This window comes from Acomys minous (assembly GCF_964271855.1).
Source record: "Acomys minous genome assembly, chromosome: 8".
Classification (NCBI taxonomy): Eukaryota; Metazoa; Chordata; class Mammalia; order Rodentia; family Muridae; genus Acomys; species Acomys minous.
Window position 1 is genome coordinate 56,416,424 of NC_140489.1, and position 18,588 is coordinate 56,435,011.

General features: G+C 43.0%; 1 protein-coding gene across 7 annotated transcripts in view; it reads right to left on the reverse strand.

Annotated features, from left to right (window-relative positions):
• The window catches only part of MIA2 (MIA SH3 domain ER export factor 2), a 93,574-nt gene that overhangs the window by 72,604 nt on the left and 2,382 nt on the right, over positions 1-18,588 (reverse strand). For all 7 annotated transcript variants that reach the window (XM_084792727.1, XM_084792726.1, XM_084792725.1 and 4 more), the window contains exons 2-4: positions 15,282-15,415; positions 11,801-11,887; positions 4,940-6,200 (exon numbers count right to left, since the gene is read on the reverse strand). In XM_084792727.1, the coding sequence (XP_084648853.1) occupies positions 4,940-6,200; positions 11,801-11,887; positions 15,282-15,415 (1,482 nt within the window). The remainder of the gene's footprint in view (positions 1-4,939; positions 6,201-11,800; positions 11,888-15,281; positions 15,416-18,588) is intronic.

Here is an 18,588-nt window from a genome sequence, read left to right on the forward strand (position 1 = left end):
ACGTCACTCAATAAAGCAGAGTTTGCTTGCTTTATCTGTTAGAGAAATAGGGAGTGAGAATACCAAAATTATTTACAGTAGCTACAGGATGCTTAATATTGGTTAATTCTAGTTAATAAATAGATCAAGTACTTACACCAAGAAAAGCCATACTAGAATTTACAGTAATTGATTTCCAAGTTCTAAAACTGATGGAACAGGATCCCACTGGACCATGGTGTATGTAATTATATACACCATTGAATGTAAAAACTACTATCATTCAAGCTTTTAGTGTGTGCATGTGTGTGAATGCTCATGTGTCAGTGTGTGTGTGTGTGTGTGTGTGTGTGTGTGTGTGTGTGTGTGTGTGTGTCAGAGACCTCTTGCAGGAGTCAATACCATGTAAGTTCTGGAGATCAAACCTTTATGCAGAAAAAGGCCTGCATCATTAGGATATTAGGAAAATTTTGAGAATGAGAAAATGCCAATCAAATGTCACCCACTGTCATCCTTTATGTTCTTCTGGGGTTTGTTAACTTCAAACTCCATCCTTGGTTGTCCCTTTTATCCCATGTCCGGTCCATTTTATTAGCATATACTGTATCATACTACATGGCTAAGGGAGCATATTAAGAGAAATGATTGCTTTTAAAAGCCTTTTAAGATCCCACTATCAAACCCATACTTTATATCAACTGAAAAAATTTAGAAGAACATAGACTCTAGAGAAATCAGTTTTAGCTAACACATCTTACATGTTATATTTTGTTTGTACTTACTGCGACAGGGTTTCACTCTACCGTCTGGCATGATTTCACACAGGCTACCTCTGGTCTCAGCCTCCCCAGTGCTGGGCTGGTAGACATTACAGCCGCATGCAGCCCTTAGTATATCTTATATTTAGAGTACATTATGTCAGTGACTCATAGACTAAAATATGTTGTCTTTTTTAAAAACGGTCTTAGCCAGGCATTATGGTGCACATCTACAATGCCAACACATGGGAGGTAAAGGCAGGAGCATAAAGAGCAGAAGGCCATCCTCTGCTAATGTCTTCAAGGCTAGCCTGAGCTACCTGAGACCCTGTCTCCAAAAAACAAACAAGAATAAGACTGGCAGAGTTAAAACAATGACATTTTGTAGTTCTGTTTTGGCTTTGTGCATGGAAGATACAGATATAAAATATAAAACGGCAACTATGAAATCCGTGCTGCCATGAATTTGCACACAGAAATGTTTCTTTTCTCTCTCAAGCCAAATATAGCATAAGGCTGTGCCAAGAAATTAATTTAAAAGTCATACTAAGCTGTCTTTTAGATCATTTTGCCTGTGAATGCCTCAGGCGAAGGAAAACTCAAACTGCTTCCTTTGGTGATTCTGGAAGGTTCACACACTGCTTCAGTAAGATAAAAATGTCAAGTTACTGCAAACAATCTCAGAAAATTATAAAACTTATCATTACCTTTTTTCCCCATCAGAAAGTAATTATATCTGCTTTTTAAAAAATCCATGTTATTAACCAAGCATGGTGGTGCACTCCTGTAACTGAGCACTCATGATGATAAGGCAGGAGACTCATGAATTCAAAGTCAGCCTGGGCACCAGCCAAGGACAATACAGGCGGTAAACCTTAAACCCCTACCCAGATCTAGCCAATGGACAGAACACTCTCCACAGTAGAGTGGAGAGTGGGATATTACTTTCTCACATACTCTGGTGCCTCACCTTTGACCATGTCCCCTGGAGGGGGAGACCTGGTGGCACTCAGAGGAAGGACAGCAGGTTACCAAGAAGAGACTTGATACCCTATGAGCATATAAAGGGGAAGGTAATCCCCCTCAGGAACAGTCATAGGGGAAGGGAATAAGGGGAAAATGGGAGGGAGGGAAGAATGGGAGGATACAAGGGATGGGATAACCATTGAGATGTAACAAGAATAAATTAATAAAGGAGAGAAAAAAAAAAACAAAGTCAGCCTGGGCTACACAGCCAACCTCTATCTCAAAACTCGAAAAAATAGGTGGCAGCAAGGTGGACCTAGGTTGAGGCTCTTGCTGCCAAGCCCAAAAGCCTGAGTTTGAACCCTGGGGACTCATAGGATGGAAGGAAAAAAATCATTTTCACAAATTGTCTTCTGACCTCAAGGTGTACACTGTAACACAACTGTCCCCACATATACACAGACACACTAAATAAATAAATAAATAAATAAGTAAGTAAATGTAATGAAATGAATTTAAGCAAAAAGGGGTGCTGGGAGTCCAGGAAGAAGAGAGTAGTGGGGGTGGATTTGATCAAGATATATTACATACAAGAATAAAATTATCAGCTTAAATTGAAAATATTTTTGTATGGAAACGTTTATTATGTGAGCATGGGGGAGAGAAGGAAAGGGAGCCCAGGGAGAGACAGAGACAGAGGAAGAGAGTGGAGGAAGGAGGGCAAGAGGGAGAGAGGAAAGGAGAGGTAAGAGAGAGTACTAAAAATATTTTTGAAAGCATGTTGCCTGGAGATGGAAAGACATCTCAGGAGTTAAGAGCATTGAATGCTCTTCCAGACGACCCAGGTTCAATTTCCCAGTATCTACAGGGCAGTTCACACAAACCCAATGCCTTCTTCTGGCCTCCTCAGGCACCAGCCACTCTATGACCTGAGCCAGCCTGTTCCCTCGGCCTCTTAAGAGCTAGGATTACAAGCATATGCCACCACACCTAATTCACAAGTACAGTTTTTAAATAACCACGATATGCCTGAATTCAACTTCAGAATAAAATATATGAGCACATCTCTGTCTCAAAAACCAAAAACCAAAAAACCAACCAACCAAACAAACAAACAAAAAAACTAAATTACTGTATGTTTTTCAAAAGAAAAACAATAGGATTTATTGAAAAACATAAAAGACAAAAATATGAAAATTTTAAAGAGGATGATACATTGACTTAGATTCTTATAAAAGTTCTAATTCTTGGCAAATTAAACTGTGCATGCTATAGGGAATCTGCATTTTTGTTTTTGTTTGTTTGGTTTTTTTGTTGTGGTTGTTGTTTTGTTTTGGGGGTTTTTTTGCTTTGTTTTGTTTTGTTTTGTTTTGTTTTTCAAGACAGGGTTTCTCTGTGTAGCCTTGACTGTCCCAGACTCACTTTGTAGACCAGGCTGGCCTCAAACTCAGAGCAATCTGCCTGTTTCTGCCTCCCAAGTGCTGGGATTATGGCTTGCACCATTACTGCCTGGCCAGGAATCTGCATTTTTAAAGGCTTAGCTCACCAGGGAGATGGCTCAGTAGGCAAGGGCACTGCCACCAAGGCCAATGCCCTAAGTTTTATCCCTGGAGCAAACATGGTGCAAGGAGAAAACTGGCTCCAGAAAAATTTTCCACTGGCCTCCACTCAAACACCGTGGCATGGCATACATGTGTGCACACACAAGCAAAATGTTCAAGTGTAACAATTTTTAAGGAATTAGGTTTTCCACAGAATTAACTTTTAAATTTCCAATTTTGAGCATACATAGGTCAAATTTTGCTATGTTTATAATGGTGCACCATATAAGTATGTCTATGTCAGGTCAAAAAAAGCCATCAGTTCACTTCAAGAAAATCTGTGATGGGATGAACCAGTAAGGCGACTCAGCAGGTAAAGACAGGCTTGTCATACAAGCCTGGTGACCTGAGTTCAATCCCCAGAACCCACAGTGAGAGAGCATAAAGGATTCCCAACACTTCTTCTCTGACCTCTACATATGCACCATGGAGAGATGTGCGCGCGCGCACGCGCGCGCGCGCGCACACACACACACACACACACACACACACACACAGCACATTGCATGCACACTGATAATAGATATATTTTTTTTAATTAAAGAACGTGAGAGATGGCGCAGAGCTTAAGAACACGTGCTGCTGTTGCAAAGAACCCACGTGACAGTTCTCCAACATCGCAAAGTCCAGTTTTCCCGTCCCCTCTTCTGGCCTCATCTGGCACCAGACGCTAAAGTGGAGCACATAACACACATGCATGGACATTCATACATAATAAAACTTATAAACATTCTTTTTAAAAAGAAAAGGAAATTAGTATGATTTTCAAACATAGTTTAAACGGCTCATTTGAATGAATCAAGCAGTTTTTTTTTTTTTTGCAGTGTTCTAATTAGTCCTCTGCTGAAGAACTACATTCAAAAGAACTGTGCAGTCTACTTCATAGACTTAAGAAAAAGGTGTTAGGGAGCGCTGGAGAGATGGCTCAGAGGTTAAGGGCGCTGACTGTTCCTCCAGAGGTCTTGAGTTTGATTCCCAGCAACCACATGGTGGCTCACAACCATCTATAGTGTGATCCAGTGCCCTCTTTTGGAGACCTGGGTTGACATCTTGTGTCTGCCTCAGTTGCTCTACTTCAGTTACTGAAGCAGGGTCTCTCACTGAACCTGGAGCTCGGCAGTTCCGGCTGCTCTAACTGGCCGCCTTGCCCCTGTGATCCTGTCTCTGCCTCCTGGGTGCTGAGGTTGCAAGCAGCCACCATGCCTGCCTTGCTTTCCATACATTTGGGGAGAATCCACATTCATCCTCCTGCTTAGGCAGCACGTGCCTCATCCACTGAGCTGTCTCCCAGCGCAAGCACGATCAGTGCTTACAAAGATAAATTATTTTAGAGCCGAGCATGGTGGCGCAAGCCTTTAATCCCAGCACTCGGGAGACAGAGGCACAGTTAAACAAAGAAACCCTGTCTCAAAAAAACCAAAACCAAACAAACAAAAACAAATTATTTTAACAAGCCGGGCGTGGTAGCACACGCCTTTAATCCCAGCACTTGGGAGGCAGAAGCAGGCAGATCACTATGAGTTCGAGGCCAGCCTGGTCTACAAAGCGAGTCCAGAACAGTCAAGGCTAACACAGAGAGACTATCTCGAAAAAAATTATTTTAACGAATATGTTCAAAAATCTTTTCATACTAACCGGATGGACTGTATCTGCTCTCCAACACCATGGGATCTTTCGTGCTATCTGCGGGAGAATTTCCAATGGAAAGTTTTTCAGTTTTGTCATTTTCGACTATATTCTCTGGCTCCAGCATCTGTTTGGAAAATGGCAGTTCTGTATCCTCCGGGAGATCCTGGAAGCTCCAAGGGTTATTAAAGAACTTCTTCAGATACTGCATAGAATCAGAATCATCTGTCTTCTCCAAGGCGCTTTCCTTACCGGTTTGATCGTCTGTTTCCACAGCTGTTATCGTTTCGCTTTCTTCTTCCTTTCCAGGGTCAAAGTCACTTGCTACAGGATATTTGTGGTCATCTACCCAGGCAGCATCACTTTTCCCGTTGTCCGAAGTGATTTTGTCTTCATCAGCATGTGCTAAGCCTAGCATACCGAAACCAAAGGAAAGCCAGCTTGGACTTAGAGTTGAGCTGTCATTACTGACTGTATCTTCCTTGTCTGTTGAAACTTCTCTGTATGGAGCCGGGGCTTCTTCATCCGGTGGAACAGAACTGGGACCATCTTGTAATGGCGAATTGTTTTCTTTGGATAATAACTCAAGGCCTGTATCTTCCTTTCCGAAACCTAAGTAACTTGTGAATCCACCGCCAAACCAGCCAGTAGCTTGAGGGTCGAGAACACGCTCGGATTCAGAAGTTAGTCCGTGCTGTTCCTCCGGCACTGGGCTGACATCTGGCACCTCTGAATCAAACTGTGGTTTTGGCTCTTGCTCAAGTTCCATCTGGGGCTCGCCACTGTTTAATTTCTCCAGGTCAGTCTCCTCTTTCACTGTTAATTTTCCCCCATGAAACGAGCTTTCTTGTGCGGGCTCGGTCCCTGGTTCAACGGCCTCTTTAGCTTCTTCTCTCCCCAGTCCAAACCATCCTTGCCTTTCAGGCATGCTCAGGGTTGGCAAGGCACGCTCCGTGGCTGAAGTGCTGCCCTGCTCCCCACTGCCTGCGCTTTCGGCCCCTTCCCAGTCCTTTGACTCACTAAAAGTTCTGAAATCTTCAGGAGAGTCTGCTGCTGAAATTTGCTCTTCAAACAAAGTCCCTTCAGATGCTGCATAAAAGTCAGGCCCTGGCTGGAAATCCCCTTCATGTATACCATATTTGTGGTCTTCATCTTTTTCATATAGGTACATATTTTCTTCCTCCTCTTCTTCATCATCATCACCGTTTAACTCAGTGTGTTCGCTTCCAAATATGTACCCTTCTCCAAGAAGACAAAGGAAGTCAGATTCCTAAAAGATACACAATAACACACACAGAGGAAAAAAAAATTCATAAATGTCTCTCTCCCTGAACATTTTAAGATAGAGGACTATAGCCACGCATTTTGTTTCACATTTGTTTCACGTTTATAACCTCAGCATTTTGGAGTCTGAGTCAGGAGGATTGTGGATTTGACGGTAGCTAGTCTTTATGGAAAGGCTATCGTGGTCTGAGATGGCTCGGCAGAGTGAGTACTGGCTGCTCTACCGCAGGACCTGAGCTCGGTTGCCAGCACCCACATCAGGCAGCTCGCTCACTGCCTGCAATGCTAGTTCCAGTGGGTCCAACACCCTCTTCTGGCCTCCCGGGGCAACTGCTCACATGTAGCATGCACATACACACACACACACACACACACACACACACACACACACACACACACACACCAGGGGAGGATGTAAATAAAAATGTTTTGTTAAAAGACTTTCAAAAAGTCAAGTAAAGTGAAGGGATGACCATGATGAGCAGAGTTAGGTTGAGATGGTTACTAACACCTGCTTCTCCAGAGTCTCTCTAGGTTGGTGTTCATTGCTAACGATCCCCATCTCTAAGTCCTTTCCGACGGTGGTGGACGAACCCTGAACTGCTCCAGCAGAAAGGCTTGAAAAAGATCAAGCACTCTTATTGTAAGTGCCGAAGACACTGCCCAGTGAGGGGCTGGAAGCCACCTTAGAGTTTTCACACAATGCATAGAGTGTAAGGGATGTGGTGACCATGATGGCAACAAGCAGAGCAAAACTACAGCAGCATGAATCCCTCCGAGGCCCACCCATCATGGTTGTGCTAACCAGTGGGCTGCGTTCCATGAGCCCGATTGCTGTTTTGCTGTTCCTCCTGCACAGTCCCCAACAAATACGTTGTGATGACAAAATATATATAATACATGTAGTAGGTACCAAATCTTGCACCTCCTGACTGTATACTGTTAATGCATGCATCTATGCAGTGACTTGAAGGTATGGACCATATAGCTTAACTATGTTCCTCAAAGGCATTTATTGGAAACTTAACACAACAGCCTTGGGTGAAGGACACTCATGGTAAGTGATTAAGCCGTGAGGTCAGTGCAAATGGAAAACAGCTATTATTATCAGGGGAGTGGGTGCATCACCCCAGGAGTGACAGTGGGCTCAGCACTTGCTCTGTTATGCCTTCGCTCACTCTCCTTCCTTCCACCACGGAGTCCTGTCACAGGAACGCCCTCGCCAGGTGTTAGCAGCTGCAGATGGAACCTCCCAGCTATAGTGGTCTGAATGGCAATGACTCCCATAGGCTCATTTATTTGAATCGTTCAAAAGGTAAATAATGGCTACCTCCAAGACTGTCCGAACCCACATAGTAGAAGGACAGAGCTGATTGCAGCAAGTTGACCTCGCACCTACACGAGTCGGCTGTGGCACAAGGGCATATGCACACACACACAAGTACACCCATGTGCACACGATGCCTGATGTATGTATTTGAGCACATGTATACCATGATGTTCATCTGAATGTGAGCTGTTAGTTCTCTCCTTCCACTTTTACATGTACTCCAGGAATCAAACTCAGGTCAGCAGGCTTTGTGCTAAGCTCTTCCACTGGCTATGCCATTTCACTGGCTCCCATTTTGTTTTTTTGCCAAGAGCCACTCTATTAAGGGAGCTCACTAGGCATGTGGGCTGTCTAGAAGGTGATCTGGTGTTGGCAAGGTCCGTATCGTGATGTATCCCAGAATTGTTTCCAGCCTCTGACTACCCTGTCAATTATGCTTTGCTGCATATCTCTAAAATCTGGCATTAGTGCCAGGCATGATGGGCATGCCTTTAATCCCAGCACCCAGGGAGGCAGAGGCAGGTGGATCACTGTGAGTCTAAGGCCAGCTTGGTCTACAAAAGCGAGACCAGGACAGCCAAGATTACACAGAGAAACCCTGTCTCGAAAAACTAAAAGTAAACACATCTGGCATTGGTGTGAACTGTTACTTTCTGGGTACTGATTGAGCAAACTTTCTACAGGATCTTGTTGAAGATGTACTGTTTGTTATTCAGATGAATTAATCCCTGATTATGGAATTCCTGGTTTGATTCAAATAGCTTTAAAAGTTAAAGTTAGTTTATGGCTGCAATAAATACCTTTGTGGACCTCCAAATGCCTCACTTAGGATAGCTTACTAGCAGATTTGTGGCTTCAGATAAGCCTCCACTGCAGATGACACCACGAATCCTGGTATTTTCACCATAAATATGGGCAAGTTTGTTTAAACTTCTCATGACCTAAGTGAACTGAAGCTACCTAGATATGTCTGAATTTACTCTGTTTCTTAGAATGAAAGACAGATAAAAGTATTGTCCTGAGCTCATAATGAACTAAGAGATAGCTGGATAATGTATAGTTAGGTCCATTCAAATTGATAAGTTGTATACTATTGTAAGTTTCAGACCTTACTAACCTTAGACCCTGTCAACCTGCCATTCTGAACTCACTATGAACTTATGTAATGGATACATAGGTAAGAAATGTTTAGCTTTAAAATATATAACCTGTTGTACTTTAGAATTCATCTGTTTTTTGTGATTAATTGTACTCTTTTGATTATGAGGTAATTCCCTTCTCTCAGAAGTATAAGTCTTCTACAATAAACGGGGCTGGAAATTTGGGACACTTAACTTCAGGTGAAGTTAAGCTGCCTGACTTCATCCACCTCCTCTCTTGGTCCTTTTCTCTTGAATGTATGTGCTGAAAACTGGGAAACCTGACTTCAGTTGATGCCTAATTCCATCTACCTTTTCTCTTGAATGTACGTGTGTGAGTGGTTTATTTTCTATTTCTCTCGTATTTCTTATTTCGCTGTAGATTTACAAATAAGTTAGCAGACTCAGACCCAGCCTAAGTTTACACCAATTTATTGGAGATCTCTGAGAAGAGGCCTATCTACAGATCAAAGAGCCTCCTTTTACGACCCCGGTGCAGTTCTAGCCAGAAGCCGCTTTTACAGCCTCAGCCATAGGAAAATTGTAGTCAGTTTAAATTCTCCTCCTCGGCTGCAGCACTATAGCCAGTCCCTAGAGAAGAAGCCTTGCGCTCTTTTCCCCTTCCCTCCTTTCCCTTTCAATCCTGATTGGTTGCCTGAGCATCAGCTCTGGCGACCCAAGAGATGAAGCAAACTGGAAGGGCATCCGCATCCAGCCCCAGAGACCCTGCCCTGGACCTCTCCAGAGCACCAGCCGGCCATTAACAGTTTTTTAACTTGCAAGCTAATTATACCATTTCCCCACTTTATATAGAGTAATAGTTGGCACACAAAAAAAGACACATAATAACTGCATCTAATTTGGCGAATTCAGACAAATCCACTGCTGTTACCATAGCTACAATCTAGGGCAGCAGTTTTCAACCTGTGCATTGTGACCCCTTCAGGGGCTGAACAAATCCTTTTATAGGGATCAAATATCAGATATTTATACTATGATTCATTATAGTAGCAAAACTACAGTGAGGAAGTAATAATGAAATAGTTTTATGGTTGAGGGGTCACCACATCCTGAGGAACTAACTGTGTTAAGGGCCATAGCATCAGGAAGGTTGATCTAGGAAGGTTGATCTAGGAAAATACTCCAAAATTTCTCAAGAGGTACTGATGTTTTAAACTGAGACCTAAAGTGTGAGAGGAAACTATCTAGATGAAAACAGTGTGGGGTTTCTGCCAGAGAAAGTGCCCCCTTCAAGTCCCTGGGCTAGTAAAGAGTTGGCACGTCTAAGAACAATCCAAAAGCCAGTCTGTCGGGGGGGGGGGGGTGACATGAGAGGAGAGGGCACAAGACAGGAGCAGCAGCCAGAACAGGACCTGTGAGGCCTGGGATTGAAGTCTAGGCTGTACACCACATCCAGTGAAAAGCCACGAAAGGGATTTGACAAAAGGAACGATGTGATCTGGTCTTTTGTTTTCATCTTTATAAGATCCATTGCTATTTGAAGGGCAGAGTAGAAGAAAGGAGTAAAACAGAATCAGTTAGAAGGCTACTGTGTTCCTCCAGTCACGAAGTGATGACGCCTGGCTACTGGAGTGGTTCGATGAGTAAAGGCATTTTCTGTGCCAGCCCGAGAATGTCAGTCTAGTCCCTGGAGTCCATACAAGTACTGAGAGAACTGCCTCCACAAAGCCGACCTCCGACCACTGAGAGAACTGCCTCCACAAAGCCCTCCTCCGACCACTGAGAGAACTGCCTCCACAAAGCCGACCTCCGACCACCGAGAGAACTGCCTCCACAAAGCCGACCTCCGACCACTGAGAGAACTGCCTCCACAAAGCCGTCCTCTGACCCGCACAGGCACTCCATGGCAATGCAGTCTTGCCCTCATTATGCACATGATGCAACAATAATAAAACAAATAAAATTATGAAAAAGGGATGATTGATTATGCCTGGGGTCGGGTCTGCAAGAGTGGGACTGCAGAGAAGATAATGTGCTAGAGATACAGTCCACAGACTCAGAAGTGACGGGAAGAGTGCCCTGCAGGAAGTGGACAGCTAAGCCCAGTGCCAACAGCAAACAGTTTGTGGAAGCAGTCTCATGCCACAGTGACCTTACTCGTGATAAAATCTGGAGTCGGAATTAAATTGGCAACTCAAATTCATATGTTAAAATAGCAATTTCTGATTCCTTTTCTTATTACCAAGCTCAACATTATTTGAAGTTCATTAAGAATTCCAACAGCACTGGGGCAGTGGTGGTGCACGCCGTTAATTCCAGTACTCAGGAAGCAGAGGCCAGCAGATCTCTGAGTTCGAGGCCAGCTTTGTCTACAGAGTGAGTTCCAGGACAACCAGGGCTACACAGAAAAACCTTGTCTCAAAAACAAAACAACAAAACAAACAAAAAGGAGTATTTGCTGCTTTTCTAGAGAAGTAGAATTCAGTTCTTTTGGACCCAAAAGATGCCTACATGTGTGTGTGCGCGCGCGCACGCACTCGCACAAACAGAAAGTAAAAATAAAAAAGGATTCCAACAGCATGGGGCTGGAGAGATGGCCAGGGCTTAAGAGCAGTGGCTGCTCTTCCAGAAGTCTTAAGATTCAATTTTCAGTACTCACGTGGCTTGTTACAGACTTACAGCTGTCTATAACAGCAGCAGCAGGGGATCTGACACCATCTTCTGGCCTCTGCAGGCACCAGGCATGCATGAGGTGCACAGACATACACATAGACAAACACTCATATGCATAAAATAATAAAATTAATTAATTTTTAAAAACAACAGCTTAAAGTGTTTGGACAGATCTGAGACCTAGAGGAGGTGGTAGGAGAAATGACCTTTGGTCCTGGTAGGACAACAGTATCAGTAACTGGACCTAAAACATAACAATTGTGTGCTTTCTGTAAGCTCATTTATTCTTTGGCCAGCTGGAGATAACTGTTACCAATTCTGTTTCATCTAATTCTATTCTCGGCATGCCAGGAACAAGTTCTTATGAACTGTTGCTTACACTCACTAAAACAAGGCACACAACCAATGGACCTTTATAGCCAGGAAGCCACTTTTGCCAAGAACTTTTAAATGCAAGTAATAGCCGAGCATGTGTTTACTTACTTTAGCTGGCATTTCAACTTCTTCTGATATGAACACCTCTTCGATCGTGACTGCGTCTCTGGGAAAAAATCCAAAATCTTTTCCTCTCTGTCAAAACAGAGAACAAAGATTATGAAGGAAAAGCGATTGAAGCAGAAATAACCATTGAGCCTCATTTGCCCTGTGACCTTGGCTTCTAGCTATATTAAATCACAGAACATTAACTGCCTGTCAAATGTCATCTAAAAATCCGGAGTGGGGGCTGGGGATATAACTAAGTGGTAAAGTACTCACTTAGGTCCTGGCTTCAAGCCCCAATGCCAAACAAATGTACAAGAACATGAGTGAGGCCTCATTGTTTTGTTATTTGACAGAATAATATTAATAATATTAATAAAATTTTAATAATAATAATAATATTTAAAAAATAATAAATAATAAAAATAATAATAAAATTTTAAGAGTATGATGAGCAACAACACTGTTGCAGGCATCAGTATGTAAACTGTACTATATATTCCTATTATTCTCCCTCTCCCCATTCTTTTGATTTATTTTTATTTATTTATTTATGTATTTATTTATTTTGGTTTTCCGAGACAGGGTTTCTCTGTGTAATAACCCTGGCTGTCCTGGACTCGCTTTGTAGACCAGGCTGGCCTCGAACTCACAGTGATCCGCCTGCCTCTACCTCCCTAGTACTGGGATTAAAGGCGTGTGCCATCTTGCCTGGCTCTCATTCTTTTTATTTCTTGATGTATATGTTTTATTTTATGTGTATGGGTGTTTTTCCTGTAGTGCCTGTGGGGACCAGAAAAGGCCATCAGACAGCCTAGAACCGGATTACAGACAGCTGTGAGCTGCCCTGTGGATACTGGGAACCAAAGTCAGGTCCTCGGGAGGCGTAGCAAACGCTCTCACCTGCTGAGCCACTGTTCTTGTCCAACCCCTCCCCGTTCTCTAGCACCTTCTTTGCCCAGGTTCTGCAGATTTATACTTCTAGATCTGAGATATTTTGGTCTATGCTTGTAGATCGAAAGGTGACAATTCAGGTGACAGCTCAGGAAGACAAAACCCAAGAGTTTTCAAGATGTCGCAACTGAAGTAAGGGACTTAAGACTCCCAGAAGTGACAGAGGAGTTTATCAAGGGAATTAAGGTCCGTGTGTCCCCAAGGGAGGATGCAGTTCCTTTAGGCTTTTCTGGGTGATTCTAGTAACAGCTACTCTTGACCCAGTGCGAGCACATGTAGGAGGTCCCCCAAGAGTGGAGTCACCATTCAGCCACTCACAGCCCCACTTATTCCTATTAAAGTTTCACAAAATTTTTTTTTTTTTGTCTTCTGGCCCATCACCATCACACATTAAATGTGTGTCTTCAGGCTCTCCAGCTAGTCTTCATTTACAACTATTGGAAATAGTCTACGAGTCCACAGTGTGAGTCCTTAAAATGGGTATGAGCACAGATTAATCACATCTACTTCAGCTTGGCCAAAAGGCAGAGGTGCAATTAGGCTAAACACGTAATGTGCCAAACCAAAGGCGTCTAAGACTCTTCCCACAGCTTTACCCATTAAACACTGTTTAGTGTTAGAATTATTACTTTCATACTTTGCCTCTTATGACATATACTATGTCATTTTTTATACCTGCATCAGATTTCTGTGGTGCATTCAAAACACATACAGGTATTTTAAAGCCACCCGAGGCAACAAGGAGTCCCAGAAGCTGCAAAGCAAAAAGCAAATCTAGCCAGTGGCAAAAATTTGGGTCCATATCCCCTGGAGGGAAGAGGAAGGTTTCAAATACGGTCTGTGTCCTCAGATGGGTACAGCAGCTACGTCAACCCTCAGGAGGATCAGGCATCCAGGCTCATCTTCAGCTACATTGGGAGTTTATAGATCACCTGGGGTATGCAAATCCTGTCTCAAAAATAAAATTGCCCATTCAAACAGTGAGCACAGAGGCAGCATTAGGGAAGAAGCTGACGTCTGCAGCATATGGGGCCTATGGAGGACGCTATCAGATTGACCAGGTCTGTTCAGCATGGAAGGAAACTCATCTGTCACAGCACGGCATCACTACAAAACATGATCTACATCAGAGATACAAATCTTTTCAACTGAAAGTGGTTATTATTATTCTGAGAGGTAGCGTGGGCTTCTTTTACTTTGGCCAAATAAAAGGATCTCCCCAGGTGCGCCTAGTGATGTATGTCTTTAATCCCAGCACTCAGGGAGGTAGAGGCAGGCAGATTGCTGTGAGTTCGAGGACAGTCTAGTATACAAAGTGAGTCCAGGACAGCCAGGGCTACACAGAGAAACCCTGTCTCGAAAAATCAAACAAAACAAGGCTCTCTCAGTTATCATTTCATTTTCCATGAAAATTCTATATACCTTTCTTCCCCAAAGCACCAGCCTTTCTGCTGACCTCTCCAACACACCCCTGTTCTCTCTCTGCTCAGACATGCTTTGAAATCTTATCAACTAACTTCCCAGTCTCTCTCAAACTCAGTCACCGACAGCACAGAGAGATGGATGTGATTGCCATAATAGAAGTCAGCACTCCTAAAGGCTTTCTAAATAAATATGAACTCTAAGCTTAAAATTTATGTATGTTAGCCGGGCATGGTGGTACACTCAGGAAGGCAGAGGCAGACAGATCTCCGAGTTTGGGGCCAGCCTGGTTTACAAATAAAACCAAATGTGGGGGGGGGTTATGTTTTGGTTTGGTTTGGTTTGGTTTTTTTGAGACAGGGTTTCTCTGTGTAGCTCTGGCTGTCCTAGACTCACTTTGTAGACCAGGCTGACCTTGAACTCACATCAATCCACCTGCCTCTGCCTCCTAAATACTGGGATTAAAGGCGTGCACCACCATGCCAGGCCTAGGGGGTGTGTTATGTGAAAAAAATAATTTCAAGGCACTTCTTTTCATTTTGGGGCTGGGGGTTTTGAGACAGGGTTTCTCTGAGTAACCTTGGCTGCCCTGAACTCACTTTATAGACCAGGCTGGCCTTGAACTCTCATCGATCTGCCTGCCTCTGCCTCTGTCTCCTAAATGCTGGGATTAAAGGCGTGTGCCACTACGCCCAGCTAAAGCACTTCTTTAGTCTTTCATCTTAAACAATGTTTCCTAAAACCTCTTCAATAGAAATTTTAGAGCCACCATTAAATGTGATTTTGTTTGTTTTTTGTTTTGTTTTGTTTTGTTTTGTTTTTTCAAGACAGGGTTTCTCTGTGTAGCCTTGGCTGTCCTGGAACTCACTTTGTAGACCAGGCTGGCCTTATACTAACAGATATCCACCTGCGTCTGCCTCCCAAGAGGTTGGAGTAAAGACACTCATGTGATCGGCTTTTTGTTTGTTTGCTTCTATTTGATGAGAGCTGTTAATACTTATACAGAGCTTTGAAGATGTTGGATAAGAATTCCTTTAAAGGCTAACAGAGAGTATCCTTGTACAAGTTGGTCATCTATTCTGCATTCCGTTCTTAGCTAGATACTTACGCTTCCTGCCCACAAATCTTCTCTCTCCCCTGCAAGCTTAACATAAACAGATATCTCTTCCCCCTCAGTGAAGTTCAGGTATCGACAGTCAGGTCCTGTGTAGTCCCTCAGGGCTAAGGCTCTGCTGATTAACGCTGCACAGACACAGGAAGAAAAGCACACACTTTAAACACCATGGCTTCTCACTTGATTATAGACAGGCTCTTGCTATGTATCCCAGGTGGGCATCCAACTTAGAGTCTTCCAGCGCCAACTTCTCCCTGGCGCTGAGATTTTAGATACATCCCACCGTCCTCAACTCCTCCCATTCCTCCATCCATTTTGCCTTCCTTCAACCCAACTTTTAAATTTGGAAATGAGGCTGGGCACAGTGTTCCCTGTAATCCCTGCACTCAGAGAGGCAGAGGCAGGCAGATCATCCAGGACAGCCAAGGCTACACAGAGAAATCTTGTCTCGAAAAAGCAAAAACAAAATTTTGGAATGATCGCTGAGCCTGATAGATCACACCTGTAATAACAACACTAATGAAGCTGAGGAGGATTTCAAGAGACTGGGATATCTCTATAATAATAACAGCAACAACAATAATAATGTTTGAAATGCTAATTTACTGATGTTGATCTTCTCAAAAAACAAAATAAGCTTTTAACTACATATAGATTCAAGCTCAGATTTTTTTTTTAGCACAGTATTGCTGATTATTCATAACCTGATCCCATTTACCTATTTTTAAATTTTAAATTACAACGCGGTATATGTGTGTGTGTGTGTGTGTGTGTGTGTGTGTGTGTGTGTGTGTGTACATGTAGTTTGAACGTAGAGTTCAGAGTACAAGCCAGGCGGTGGTGGCACATGCCTTTAATCCCAGCACTCAGGAGGCAGAGGCAGGCAGATCGCTGTGCGTTTGAGGCAAACCTTGTCTACAAAGTGAGTCCAGGACAGCCAAGGCTACACAGAGAGACCCTGTCTTGAAAAACCAAGAGAACAAAACAAAAAAACCAGAGTGCAGCTTTTGGGAGTCAGTCTCTCCTACCCTGTGGGACCTGCATATCAAACTCAGGTTATCTGGCTTGGCAGCAAGTGCCTTTACCCACTGACTCATCTCACAGGCTCGCTCTCTCTTCCTTATCTTGCTTTCAAGTTGTTTTTATTTTATTTGTTTGAATTTTGATTTCATGTACGTATGTGTGCCGTATGTGAGGCTGGTGCCCACCAAGGCCAGAGAGGACACTGGATCCCCAGGAACTGGATCCACAGGTAGTGGTAAGCTGCCATCTGGGTACTGGGAGCTGAAGGCAGATGCTTGTCCGAGAGCAGTAAGCACTCTGCACTACGGATCTGTCTCTGAAGGCCCTGCCCTTTCCTATTTTAAGCAACCTCTCCTATCCCTTTGCACAGACTCAGGGCTACACTCCAACTTGCAAACCTGTTGTTCTCCTAGTGAGTCACTACTCTTCTCTGATGTGTGGGAAATGCTGTCTTTCTTTCTGGTACCTTCACATTTCCAGGCATTATATTTTCATTCTGTTAAAACTATAAGATTGGGCTGGAGAGATGGCTCAGAGGTTAAGAGCACTGCCTGCTCTTCCAGAGATCCTGAGTTCAATTCCCAGCAACCACATGGTGGCTCACAACCATCTATGGTGTGATCTGATGCCCTCTTCTGTCCTGCCGGTAGAGAACTGTATATGTATTAATAAATAAATCTTTAAAAAAAAAACCTATAAGGTAAAGAACCCCATTTCATTCTAACAAGTGAGCCTTTAACTAAGGTTTAGGGGACTGATCATACAGCTATGGTTGGCTGACTCTGCCCTGAGAAAAAAATTATTTTTCACTACAACATCACCATCTTTATCCTAGGTTTCTATTTCTTCCTCTTCCTCTTCTTAATCTTCATCTTTGTCTTATTCTTTTTTCCTTTTGCTTTTTTGCTTTTTTGTTTTTTCAAGACAGGGTTTCTAATATAGCTCTGGCTATCCTGAAACTTGCTCTGTAGACTAGGCTGGCCTCAAACTCATAGAGATCCACCAGCGTCTGCCTCCCAAATGCTGGGAACAAAGGCGTGTGCCATCATCGCCTAGCTCTTAAGTTTCTTTTTCTATTCTTCTCTCAGTCAAAAAAGAAAACAATCCACCTCTCTTCATGTTTAACTCACATCCTGCTTTTTTTCCTGAGACTGAACTCCTGCATTACCTGTTATGCTTGTAATTTTACATCACTCCTAGTCCACATTGATTTGTTTTGTTATTATTAGATAAAATGAACATTCCTACAGAGTAAGAAACAGCTTACATTTTACTTTATTACTTTAAAAACACATTCTATTAAAACACACACCAGGGGACATAGTAGGCCCTCAATAATTCTGAGTAAATCATGTATGCTTCCTTTAGTCCTTTAATGCCTAAAGTGATACACATATCATGTAACTATTACAGTAGAAATGTGTAAATTTTAAAAACATACTGATTAAGCCCTTCAGCAAGAGTCAAAATAGCATAACAGGTTACCACAAATTTGAATTTCTTGAGATTCAAGAAATGTGAACACTCGTGTTGTGGAATCCTGTGTGGCCTGTGGCCTTGGTCTGCTGAGATGCTTCAAAGCCTTATTAAGAATGTCTGGGTCAGCCGGGCGTGGTGGCGCACGCCTTTAATCCCAGCACTCGGGAGGCAGAGGCAGGCGGATCGCTGTGAGTTCGAGGCCAGCCTGGTCTACAAAGTGAGTCCAGGACAGCCAAGGCTAACACAGAGACACCCTGTCTCGAAAAACCAAAAAAAAAAAAAAAAAAAAAAAAAGAATGTCTGGGTCCCAATGAAACCCTGCTATACCCAGGTTTACCAGGAAATTTGGGTAGGAATGGGGCTAATGACCTTCATCCTTTATAAAATCAGGAGTACTGCTGGTAAGAGAAGCAAAGCTTTGAAAGGCTCCAGTCCTGCACCTGCCCATGGCCATCATTAACCACCCCATGCATCCACTCAAGATGAATTGTGTCAAGTGAGCTTAAGCAAACTGTGTTAGATGGACATGGCCCGTCACTGTACACTTATCTAAGTACCATTACAATGTGGCATTAATAAATGTGAGAAGCACAAAAAAAAAAAAGAAAAGAAAAGAAAAGAAAAGAAAACACGAATTTAAGTATCTTGATAAAGATATTAAAGTGCTGATTTTAATGCAAAGTGGGAGAGAATTGCCACAGAGAAGTACCATGGTAACAAACTTCCAGTATATGGAACAACTTTTCCAAAAGGCTAAGAAAAAAATGATTACTCATAAAAAAAAAAAACCACTTGTGAA